General features: G+C 37.3%; 1 protein-coding gene across 10 annotated transcripts in view; it reads right to left on the bottom strand.

Annotated features, from left to right (window-relative positions):
* Positions 1 to 12,394, bottom strand: part of unc13a (unc-13 homolog A) — a 169,306-nt gene that overhangs the window by 72,923 nt on the left and 83,989 nt on the right. For all 10 annotated transcript variants that reach the window (XM_033046858.1, XM_033046865.1, XM_033046856.1 and 7 more), the window contains one exon: positions 580 to 585. In XM_033046858.1, coding sequence (XP_032902749.1) covers positions 580 to 585 — 6 coding nt within the window. The remainder of the gene's footprint in view (positions 1 to 579; positions 586 to 12,394) is intronic.

Genomic DNA, 12,394 nt, shown 5'->3' with positions numbered 1-12,394 from the left:
CACTTGCTCAGTCATTGTTGAAGCAGTTTTGCTGCCCGTATTGATACAATTTAATCCAAAAATATTTTACACAAAAAATATGGCAAAAAAGATGCAACTAGAATTGGTAGTGTATGAACCCTGAACCAAGATGATCCAATTAACAAGAAATATAATTTGATATAGATCCTCTTACAATAAAAGTTTCAATGTGTAGCCTCCTTCAAGTCAGATCATGTGTTCATTATATCTCATAGCTCACCAAATAATAAAAAATTCCATTGAACGATGTGTAGCTTCATGAGAACCATTTTCTAGCTCTATTCTAAAAGAATAGACTTTCAGCATTTTGTTATAATAGAATTTGGATCAGATATTGGCAACAATATATTTATGTTTATGAAATTTAGCATCCAAAATGTATTAGGCTCTGAATTACTATGCTGCAGTAAATCTCAAGTGTTGTGACTAAACAATTGCCAATGGGGATTCATAGCACACTTCATTATCTGATTTAGTTCAATTTACTTTGGTTCATTGATTGTTCATCACTACCAGATCTTCATCAGACCAAGAATAGACCACATATAAAGCACTTACCATAGCCTGCACAAAGCGAATGCAATGATGAAATAAATTACAAAACATTAATACATGGATTAAAAAAATACCAAAGGCTTGACATTGTAGGACAAACCACAAGGTCAGTTATCATGGACATCATTGGCAAGTTAGAAATACTTTTTGTATGTTCATTTAAATAAACCGAGGCCAGTTTTCACTTTCATAGTCAACATGCTTTTGTTTCTATTTGATAATTATGGAACTAAAAGAAAGAAAGTTTCTCTAATTATCCACTGACTCGTTGTAGAGTAGTTCTTTATTATATTATGGATAACCCATTTCATTCTTTATTTTTGACTTAATTTGTTATATTATACCTTCTTTAATATTTTGAGTTTATTTATAACCTCAACCTGCCCGTTTGTTATACCAGAATCAAGAATCATTTGAATAACCTAAAGGCTTTGTAGGCTTAAATTAACAAGTGCAACTACTAATACTGCTTTCCATTTGGTATGGAAGAAGGTTCTCTGAAATAGGATTGGGGTAAAGAGTGATGAAGGTGATATTGGAGGGAGGAGGAGAGGGGAGTGGAAAGGGAGGAGGTTTTGATCTTGTAATAAAGTCATGATTTGTCAGAAAGACAGCTTTACCAAATATCCTGCAAAATTGAACTCAACAATGAAAAAAATAAAAATAGAAGTCCTAATCAGAAATAGCCTGACTGACAGAACTGATAGATATATTGGGCCAGACATCTGCAAAAACAGATAAGTGTATTGGAGAATGTGAATGATTGTTGGGGTAGGAGGAACAAATGGGAGTAATGTTAGTCTGATTACAGCAATGAATGTGTCAGAGGTGCACAGCTCAGAAACAAGTTCCTTCAGCCGCACTCCTCTCTGCTGACCATTATGCCTGCCTAAGCTAATCCTACTTGTCCGCATTACGCTCATATCCATCTACTCTTTTTCTCAATGCCAAAACCATTTTTCAACTCCTCTGGCAGCTTGTTCCACATAACTACCACCTTCTGTGTACAAAACCTACTGTTCAGATCACCTTTAAATTTCTCCCCTCTCATCTTAAAACAATGCTCTCTAATGTTAGACTTTGGAAAAAGACTATTTGCTATCAACTCTATCCATGCCCCTCATCATCTTGTAAGATCATTCTTCAGTCTCCTATGTTCCAATGAGAGCAAACCCAGTCCATCCAATCTTTTCTTGCAACAAAAGCCTTCCTTTCCAGGCACAACCCTGGTGAATCTCTTCTACGCTCTTTCTAATGTTTTGAATAGCAGTAACATGACGCTCTAACCCTTACTGGCTTATAAAGGCAAGCATGTCAAATGCCTTCCTCACTACCCAATCCACCAGTGCTAATATTTTTCGGGAATTTTGAATTTGCAACCCAGGATCTCTCGTTACATCAATTCACCAAAGGTCCCACCATTTACTGTATATGTCCTGTTAGTATTTGATGTACCAAAATGCAGTACCTCGCACTTGTCTGGAATGAATTTAATCTGCCAATGTTCTGCTCAATATTCCAGCTGATCTATGGCCCTTTGTATTGATCCATGTTCCTTGGTATTGATCCAAGTTCCTTGTTTGCTATCTATAACTCCACCAATTATGTGTCATTAACAAACTTGCTGATCAGACCGGCTACATTCTCATCTAAGTCAACGACAAACAACAAAGATCCCCATACAAATCATTCTGGCACACCACTGCTCAGAGACATCCAGTGGGAAAAATCATTTTGTATCTAGTACACCAAATCCCCTTGGACATCGTGCGCTTTAAGTTTCTGGACCAGCTTATTAAGTGGGACCCTGTCAAAAGTCTTGCTAATGTCCACATCTACTATCCTGTCTTCATCAATTTCCTGGGTGGAGAAGTGGTGAGAGGAAGAGCGGAAGAGTCTAATTGATCAGATAATGGTGTGGACTAGCAGTCACATCCTAGGGAATTGGATGTGATAAGACATTTAATGACAAGTGTTGTGCCTGGAAGAGGCAATCCTGTTTCCGACAGCCCACAAACTGTTCTGACAAGCACTTAACTCCTGGTCTGCCTTCAGCTGCTGGTTTCCCTTGCAGTCTTGAGATAAAATTTTGAATAATTGTTTAAGCCTGGCAGCAAACTTAATTATAGTTAAATGACCAAGCCTCTCCAAGAGCAAATGGTCACCTAAATCTCACACAATCTGTTAAAACCAGAAATGCCACTTGAGGTAAACACAATTCCAGTTTCAGATTTTGGAATTTCACCCCTAATGACAGTATTCTGTATTACATTTAAAGTATTTTCTATAAATGCATAACAGTATAGTTTGGTTACATTAATTCATTTAAAATTAAATTGTCAACTCCTTCAATTGATAAAGTATTCTCCTTGACTATCTGATATTCTCTACTGTCCAGTTTAAAAGGATATCATCAGCCTTTTTATAGCTTTACGAATCATTTTGCTCGTGGAATAATGAAATGTCGCCATGAAACCTTTCTGGTGATATTACGTCTAAATCCATGGGAAAACATCCTTGGTTGTTAGAACTAAAAGTGCAATGCAGTAGAAGCTACAGTATGTGCTTCTCTCTGCTTCCACAAGTCAGTTCCATTAACTTCAATGGAGTCCAATTTCAGGAGCAGGTTTATATACATGGCTGCTACAGCAATGCACATATACCAGCATTGGGCGTAATTGAGTACCTACTTCTTGCTAGTTTTCATTGTTCTACAGCAATTTGGTTGAAATCAAGTGTAAAGTAGTCATAATCTTGTATTCAATAGATAGAATCCTTTTGTGTTCAATCGCCATCCCAACATACTATTGTTTGATTTGTTCATATTTTACCTCAGCTAGAATGTTTTCAAAATTGTAACAGTCTTTTTTTATGAACAATGAAATATTTACAATTTCTGCTGTTAACTTTACTTATCCAAAAACATTGATGTCAAACATTTAAAAAATTATGATTTGTAAGTAATATTTGTATTTTATCTTTAGTGCTTTCATTATCAGTTTTAATCATTTGAGGAGGTAGGAATGCCCATGAGAATGACAATTCTACAACCATCACAATTTTATGCATCTACATTAATCAACTCAGCCAGACATTATGCATGAGCGATCTAAAGAGAAGCATATGAAAAAGCTACATTCAGAATTTGAGTATAAGAGGATGGCTCATGGAGTTAGACACAAGTCATGAATAGTCACAAAACAGGGCATTTAGCACCATTATATGATGATAGCATTATTGTGAATTTCTTGTGCATTACATCTTATCCACAGTTAATAAAATACAATAATGTCAACTATCATGCCCTACTTAGTAGAACACTCCTCTTATCTCCTTATATTTGAATAAGTGTTTTTTCAGTAATTAACATACCATGGAAACAACTGTTCTTTGGTGTCATACACTGAAGCCAAGTATGATAATCTTAATTTTACCATATCTATTTAGAAAACAAGCATCTCTAACTGTATGCAGTAATATACATGCGTATACAATTTACATGTTTTACTATCAAATGCCAATATATTGAGATCATTAAGCTAACATGCATAAACGACTTCAAAGTTCACACTTATTTTTGTACTGAACCAACAGTTTTTTAGTTGAATCATAAAAGGGCTTAATTCTCACAAACTGTAAATATCTATCATCATTTAAATTTTGCTAAAAGTACACTGACTTCAGTAGACTATTAATGTCTAATTCTACAGGGAGCATTTACAATAATTGTCCTCAAATTAAGTGTGACTTTACTGTGGTCAATAACTTGACCATCCTTTGAACACTAACTGATGTTTCACTTTATGCACCCGCGTGTTTGTCCTATCAACATGAGCCAACCTTGCGATTAGTTTTATAGTGCAGCACACATCTGGTATCTTCCAAACAGAATTTTTGTTGAAATTTTCCAATAAACTTAATCACAAACATTTGATATGTTAAAACATTTGTTTAAAAGGGTAGTGCAAATCTGCCAACTGAAATTAGTTTCCAATAGCACCAAAAACATTTGTTTGTAGTCTGTATCATACCATAATATGACATACAAAAGATTTTATTCTATCGAAGTAATTTGTCTCATTAATTTACTGCACCATCGATTAGTTCAGTCTCTCATGTCAATTCCCAGCCCTACCATACGTTAATTCCTAACCTATGGTCATAGGAGAGCTCCTAAACGTCTCCCTCTGGCCAGATATTATAACAAACATGTATATCACCCTGAGGCATCTATTTTTCTGTACATTGTAAAGCTACGAATATTGTGTCATCGATCATAGTGCTGTGAAACCTCATATTGTAGGTGAAAATTTTGCTTTACTTCTTTACAACTTTAAAATCAAAAATAACGATATTTTAGCTAAATATACATTTCAAAATGTTAATCGTTAATAATACTGACTTCAAAATTCAATGATGTGATTTAAAGAGGTCCACAAATGGAAATCTTTTGAATAGTTAAATTAATTAGGTATTGGATTTAATTCTGAAATTGACCATGTGCAATAATTACATTTCATTATCAACATTATTACTTTGATCTTCTTGAGTTATATCCGAATTTTAGTGCTGTGATCTGACACTTTGATTAAAGAACTATGTATTATTTCTTGCTATGCAGTGAGCTGGTGCAATTGAAAAAACATATAACAATGCTCTGAGAAAATAAAACTGTTCAGCACATGTAAATACAGGTTATAATGCATTGCTCAGTATTAAATAGAATAATTTAAATTCCCATCTTACGTACACACTTGACATTTTCAGAGGAGTAAATACACATTATATTTGAAAAATGTATTAATTACCTCAGTGTTTAATTACCAGACGTTATAAAGTAAAGGTTTTGCATTTAGCCTCTCAATATTAGTAGGAGAATGTTTAGGGATAGGGAAATGTATCAGCTTGGCAATCACCATAAAACTGGGGAGGCGGGTAGTTCAGTATACCCTCCGGCAAATTCATCATGCAGAAAAGCTTCACTTGTGGGGTTTTTTAAGCTGTGGATCCCAACAGGCTGCTGCAATGATGTCTGCTTTACTTTTAATACACCCTGTAGGAGCAATCGTTCCAAGATAACTGCTTTCAACAGCAAAGCTAAATGGGCCTCGTTAACTGGATACTGACTTTTAAAAGATTGCTCTTCTGTTCCTGTTGGCGGTTGCTCACTGAATATGACCTTCTGATTTGTTAATATTCTGACCTTATCAAAAATCCCTTCAGCCCAACTTGCCCATGCCCCATCTGCAAGCTGCCCGTGTTTGGCCCATAACCCTCTAAATCTTTCCTATCCATGTACCTGTTGAAATGTCTTTTAAATGTTGTTATAGCACCTGCGTCCTCTGGTAGCTTGTTCCATATACCCACCACCCACTGTGTGAAAAAGATGCCCATCAGGTGCTTATTAAAAAAATTTCCTCTCTCACCTCAAACCTACGTTTTCTGGTTCTTGATTCCACTACTCTGGGTAAATGACTCTGTGCATGCACCCTATCTATTCCCCTCATGATCTTATACACCTCTGTAAGATCAACCCTCAGCATCCTGCACTCCAAGGAATAAAGTCCCGACCTGCCCAACGTCTCCCTACAGCTCAGGCCAAGTCCTGGCAAAATCCTTGTAAATCTCTGCAATCTTTCCAGCTTAACAATATCCTTCCTGCAGCAGGATGACCAAAAACAAACAGAATACTCCAAATACAGCTACGCCAATGTCTTGTACAACTGTAACATAACATCCCAACTTCTATTCTCAATATCCTGACAGATGAAAGACAATGTGTCACTGTAATTCCACTTTCAAGGAACAATGTACCTGCACTCCTAGATTCCTTTGCTCTACAGCATTCCTTAGGGCACAACCATTCACTGTGAAGGCCCTGTCCTGGTTTGACTTCCCAAAATACAACACTTTGCATTTATCTGCATTAAACTCTATTAACCATTCCTCAGTGCCATTACAGTACCATTCAACAGAAGTCCATTAGGAACTAACATGATCCCCTTAAATAACAGAGGTCAAGGGTGTTCTTGTAGCTGAAACATAGAAACATAGAAAATAGGTGCAGGAGTAGGCCATTCGGCCCTTCGAGCCTGCACCGCCATCCAATATGATCATGGCTGATCATCCAACTCAGTATCCTGTACCTGCCTTCTCTCCATACCCCCTGATCCATTTAGCCACAAGGGCCACATCTAACTCCCTCTTAAATATAGTCAATGAACTGGCCTCAACTACCTTCTGTGGCAGAGAGTTCCAGAGATTCACCACTCTCTGTGTGAAAAAATGTTTTTCTCATCTCGGTCCTAAAGGATTTCCCCTTTATCCTTAAACTGTGACCCCTTGTCCTGGACTTCCCCAACATCGTGAACAATCTTACTGCATCTAGCTTGTCCAACCCCTTAAGAATTTTGTAAGTTTCTATAAGATCCACCCTCAATCTTCTAAATTCTAGCGAGTACAAGCCAAGTCTATCCAGTCTTTCTTCATATGAAAGTCCTGACATCCCAGGAATCAGTCTGGTGAACCTTCTCTGTACTCCCTCTATGGAAAGAATGTCTTTCCTCAGATTTGGAGACCAAAACTGTACGCAATACTCCAGGTGTGGTCTCACCAAGACCCTGTACAACTGCAGTAGAACCTCCCTGCTCCTATACTCAAATCCTTTTGCTATGAATGCTAACATACCATTCGCTTTCTTCACTGCCTGCTGCACCTGCATGCCTACTTTCAATGACGTGTACCATGACACCCAGGTCTCGTTGCATCTCCCCTTTTCCTAATCGGCCACCATTTAGATAATAGTCTACTTTCCTGATTTTGCCACCAAAGTGGATAACCTCACATTTATCCACATTATACTGCATCTGCCATGCATTTGCCCACTCACCCAGCCTATCCAAGTCACCTTGCAGCCTCCTAGCATCCTCCTCACAGCTAACACTGCCCCCCAGCTTCGTGTCATCCGCAAACTTGGAGATGTTGAATTCAATTCCCTCATCCAAATCATTAATATATATTGTAAATCGCTGGGGTCCCAGCACTGAGCCTTGCGGTACCTCACTAGTCACTGCCTGTCATTCTGAAAATGACCCGTTTACTCCTACTCTTTGCTTCCTGTTTGCCAGCCAGTTCTCTATCCACATCAATACTGAACCCCCAATACCGTGTGTTTTAAGTTTGTATACTAATCTCTTATGTGGGACCTTGTCGAAAGCCTTCTGAAAGTCCACATATAACACATCCACTGGTTCTCCCTTATCCACTCTCCTAGTTACATCCTCGAAAAATTCTATAAGATTCGTCAGACATGATTTATCTTTCGTAAATCCATACTGACTTTGTCCAATGATTTCACCACTTTCCAAATGTGCTGCTATCCCATCTTTAATAACTGACTCTAGCAATTTCCCCACTACCGATGTTAGACTAACTAGTCTGTAATTCCACATTTTCTCTCTTCCTCCATTTTTAAAAAGTGGGGTTACATTAGCTACCCTCCAATCCTCAGGAACTACTCCAGAATCTAAGGAGTTTTGAAAAATTATCACCAATGCATCCACTATTTCTGGGGCTACCTCCTTAAGTACTCTGGGATGCAGCCTATCTGGCCCTGGGGATTTATCGGCCTTTAATCCATTCAATTTACGTAATACCACTTCCCGTCTAACCTGGATTTCACTCAGTTCCTCCATCTCATTTGACCCGCGGTCCCCTGCTATTTCCGGCAGATTATTTATGTCTTCCTTAGTGAAGACAGAACCAAAGTAGTTATTCAATTGGTCTGCCATGTCCTTGTTCCCCATGATCAATTCACCTGTTTCTGACTGCAAGGGACCTACATTTGTTTTAACTAATCTCTTTCTCTTCACATATCTATAAAAAGATTTGCAGTCAGTTTTAATGTTCCCTGACAGTTTTCTTTCATAATCTATTTTCCCTTTCCTAATTAAGCCCTTTGTCCTCCTCTGCTGAATTTCTCCCAGTCCTCTGGTAGGCTGCTTTTTCTGGCTAATTTGTACGCTTCATCTTTTGTTTTGATTCTATCCCTGATTTCCCTTGTTATCCACGGAAGAGCTGAATGTTAGTTCAGCTCTACAAGACTGAGAGAAGACATCATCTGGTATACTGAGCATCAAATCACTGCACTAGCATCAAGAACAACCTCACAAACTGCTTGAAATAATGATCTGAATGAACTCCATGCTCCCTGTAGGAGATGGGCACACACATGCCGATGTTCTGGGAAACAGAGCAAGTAATGTGACCCCTACCACAAATGTGGGAGCATGTATTGAAATTAATTTGGCTTCTATGTGTGCCTGACATAAACCACAAATTGAGCCAACGTTTTCAGCCGAAAACTCCCAAGACGTTAAGGTTTTTTAAACGGATAAGTGTAGCAGTTCCTGATAATAGTAACCAATCAAAAATTTCTTTCTGAAATCCTATTTACTACTTGACTGATTAAGGATTGTTTACTGCTGCACCAGAGATTATTTTGAAGTTCCAAAGATTACCCTCCTTCCTGAATGGAGCTGCGCATTGTTGGGCACATCTGCTTTGTGCAGATGTTTGGTATAACAACTTGAAGCCCATACAGGACCAAATAACTCAACTCTTAAGACTAAAGCTATAACAGAAGGCGAGATGGTGACAGTTTTTGTGCTGCATCGCTACTGCAGAACTAGCAAAGGAGAAACCTGTTTGTTTGTTTGCAAGCCCTATTCTTCTGCATAACTACCTTTGGCCTCATGCATAGTAATTTTTTTGAGCACTGAACCTGTAATGAATTTGTTAGCTTATAGTGTATTGCTCATTCAGTGCAATTTTCTAGGCACTGAAAACTTTCTAAACCTCATGGAGAGTCACCAGCTATCTGCGGTGTATGGATCAGTGCATTCCTGAATTCTGTGGCTGCACATTCTAACTAGGGTAGGGGGAGGACAATGGATCCCATGCTGATACATCTAATCTCCCATTGCACCATCTGTAAAGGATCTTAGTCCTGCTAAACTGAGGGGCTGGATACACTTTGTTACTGGTCCCTACTTTTATGCCATGAGTACATGTGCTTTATGTGGCATTACATTCACAGATTAAATGATTTTTTTCTTCTTCAGATTTATTATCTGTTTGATTAATTTCTTCACGTGTTTTATCTATACCTATTATTATTTTAAAAAAAATTTATTTTTAGGTTTAATTATATCCATTTCAAATGATCTCCAATGATCAATATAATTTAGCACGAGCTAGGGTGACATTTGACCACATGAGCTATCAAAAGACCATCAGAGCTGCCAGGGGCAGGGTCTCAAGATCTGCCGCCTGATAACTTATTGCCTCCATATTCAGCTGACTAAGTACTACACCCCTGCTTAAAAAAACTCAATACCAGTAACAATAAAGTTCACTACTCATAAGCATTTTCCTTGTCTCGGTAGAGTTGACTATAGTTAGTTGGCACAGCTTGAAAAGTAATAACTCTTGGAAATGCACTTAATTTTGCACATGTGCCATTTCAAAAGCAAGATGAGACTGTAATTATACTTTGCTGTACTTGGTAAAGCATTCACACTCCACCAGTTTAATGTCAGCGTGAAGAAGAAATGGAGTGTGAAACAGGCATGCAGGATCAGACTAAATTTGAAGCCACAAAGAAATACAACTGAAAATGTTGGAAATATTTAGCAGGTCAGGCCATATTGTGGGAAAAGAAACCGAGCTAATGTCAAAGACCCTTCTTCAGAACTGGGAAGACAACATAAAATTCAAGGAACTGCAGATGCTCGTTTACGAAAAAAGATGCAAAGTGCTGGAGTAACTCAACAGGTCAGGCAACATCTCTAGAAGACATGGATTTTCTTCATGTCGGGACCCTTCACAGACTAACTGACAGAGGATGTTTGTTAAGCTGTAGGATGGGTAAGGAAGGGGTAGTTCTCTGATCGACATCCAACCAATAATGAGCTTCATACTTCTTGCTCCCAGTTCTGTTAAAGGATATTTGACCTGAAACATTAGCCTTTGTTTCCCCACAGATACAGTTTGACCTGCTGAATATTTCCAGCATTGTGTTTTATTTTGAGATTTCCAACATTTGCAAATTTTTTTTTTTTTTCAAGAAAGAAAATTGCATCTTCCAGTGATAATCACCCAGTTTTCTTCCAGTTTGAGGTCAAACAACAACCCTGTACTCTGATTGCTAGCTGGAGCTTGGTTGTACCACAAAGCCACTTGATGATAAGACTACTGCTAAAGTATGAATATGCCATTACACGCTGGTGTGGTTTTCTCAGAGCTTACCCATTCACGTGATATTTCAATGTAGATTTATCTAGTCCATTCTGGGCCATTATAATACTAATTAGTCCATCCAGGATATCCAAGTTATTGCCAACTTTCGTGATAAATCAAAGCAGCCTACTGTTATAATTATTTTACTATTACACCTACCATTGTTTATGACAAAATTCAGTGCTGCGTGTTGCCAGAGAATCATACCTGTCATTGCCAATTGTCTTGAAATATACCATACATTTTTCAACATAATTGGCAACTTCTACTGATATTTGCCAATTATTATTTTTCTGTGAAAATATTATTCTACTCAATTTAACATGCTTTGGAAATGTTTGCTTTGTACTTATATTCTTCAGTGTACATTTGTATTTCATTAGAAGATGCAAATCTGCACAAATATTCTTTCATGTGTAAAATTTATCATGGTGCAATACCTTTTAATGACACCTCTGAGAGTACATTGTGGTTTAATTAATAAAACATTGCGTTTGGCTTACCTTTAGTCTTCAGAACACTGCACAGTTTCTGGTTATTCTCTCACCTTGTATCATTATTAAAGTAAACTATTTTAATAGGACATTGAGATGCACATTCATCCCTACTTGTACCTCCTGTTCTAAACATGCAGTTCTTAGATTAATTTCATGGCATACAATCTTCAAACAACAGATGGCATTCTCCATTATTTTATTTTGATATTTTTCCTGGATTTTTAAAACTGGCTTCCTGAATTAAAAGTTCCAATTTTACTATGCAAATTCCAATAAGATTTAATTTTCGCTTTTTCCACTATTAAAAAAAACACTATCCATTATTGACTGTTTCAGATTTTACATCCTAGAAGACTTCAGTTGGCAGAGATGCAATATAACATTTTAAAAATTATTCTGATAATGATCAGAGTTTAGAAATCTTTAATATCTATTCATTCAAGTATCTAAACTTGAATAATCCTTTCACACCAACTTTACAAGAGAAGGCTATTAGGGCTTCAGGGGTCAGACTGGAGGACCGAATAAACAAATCAACAGGCAATACAGAAGTCTGAAAGGGCCAGCATTGAACAGAAAAGGCAAAATATATTTGAAAAAAAAAAATCAGAAAACAATAGAAAGTGAAGCTAAGCTGTGGCAGTAATATTTAAGAACTTTGGTTTCTAATTTGCTGCTTGTATTTGTTAATTATTAGATCATTGACATTTTGTACAATTACATTATTTTAAATAAAACAAGCCAGCTTCATACTACAAAATGCATTCACCTACTAGAACGTAAAACAATTTGGAGAGAAGCTGGAAATGGAATTCGGCATTTATTTAATATTGCTTTTGGGAAGACTGATTGGAACATAGATTTTACACACAGGCCTGGATTAAATGATTGCCATATCCAGATATTATTTGGTAATTAAAACCGTGCCAAAATGTTAGAAACCAAAGTCTTTCGGCCCAGTACTGAACCCAGAAGCCTGTGTAATATTGAAGAAAACTAGTTGCATGTGAAATGGTATTGCC

The sequence above is a fragment of the Amblyraja radiata genome, chromosome 29, assembly GCF_010909765.2.
Source record: "Amblyraja radiata isolate CabotCenter1 chromosome 29, sAmbRad1.1.pri, whole genome shotgun sequence".
In the NCBI taxonomy this organism is placed as follows: domain Eukaryota; kingdom Metazoa; phylum Chordata; class Chondrichthyes; order Rajiformes; family Rajidae; genus Amblyraja; species Amblyraja radiata.
The sequence above is the reverse complement of the archived record's forward strand: the minus strand, read 5'-3'. Positions and strand labels throughout refer to the sequence as shown.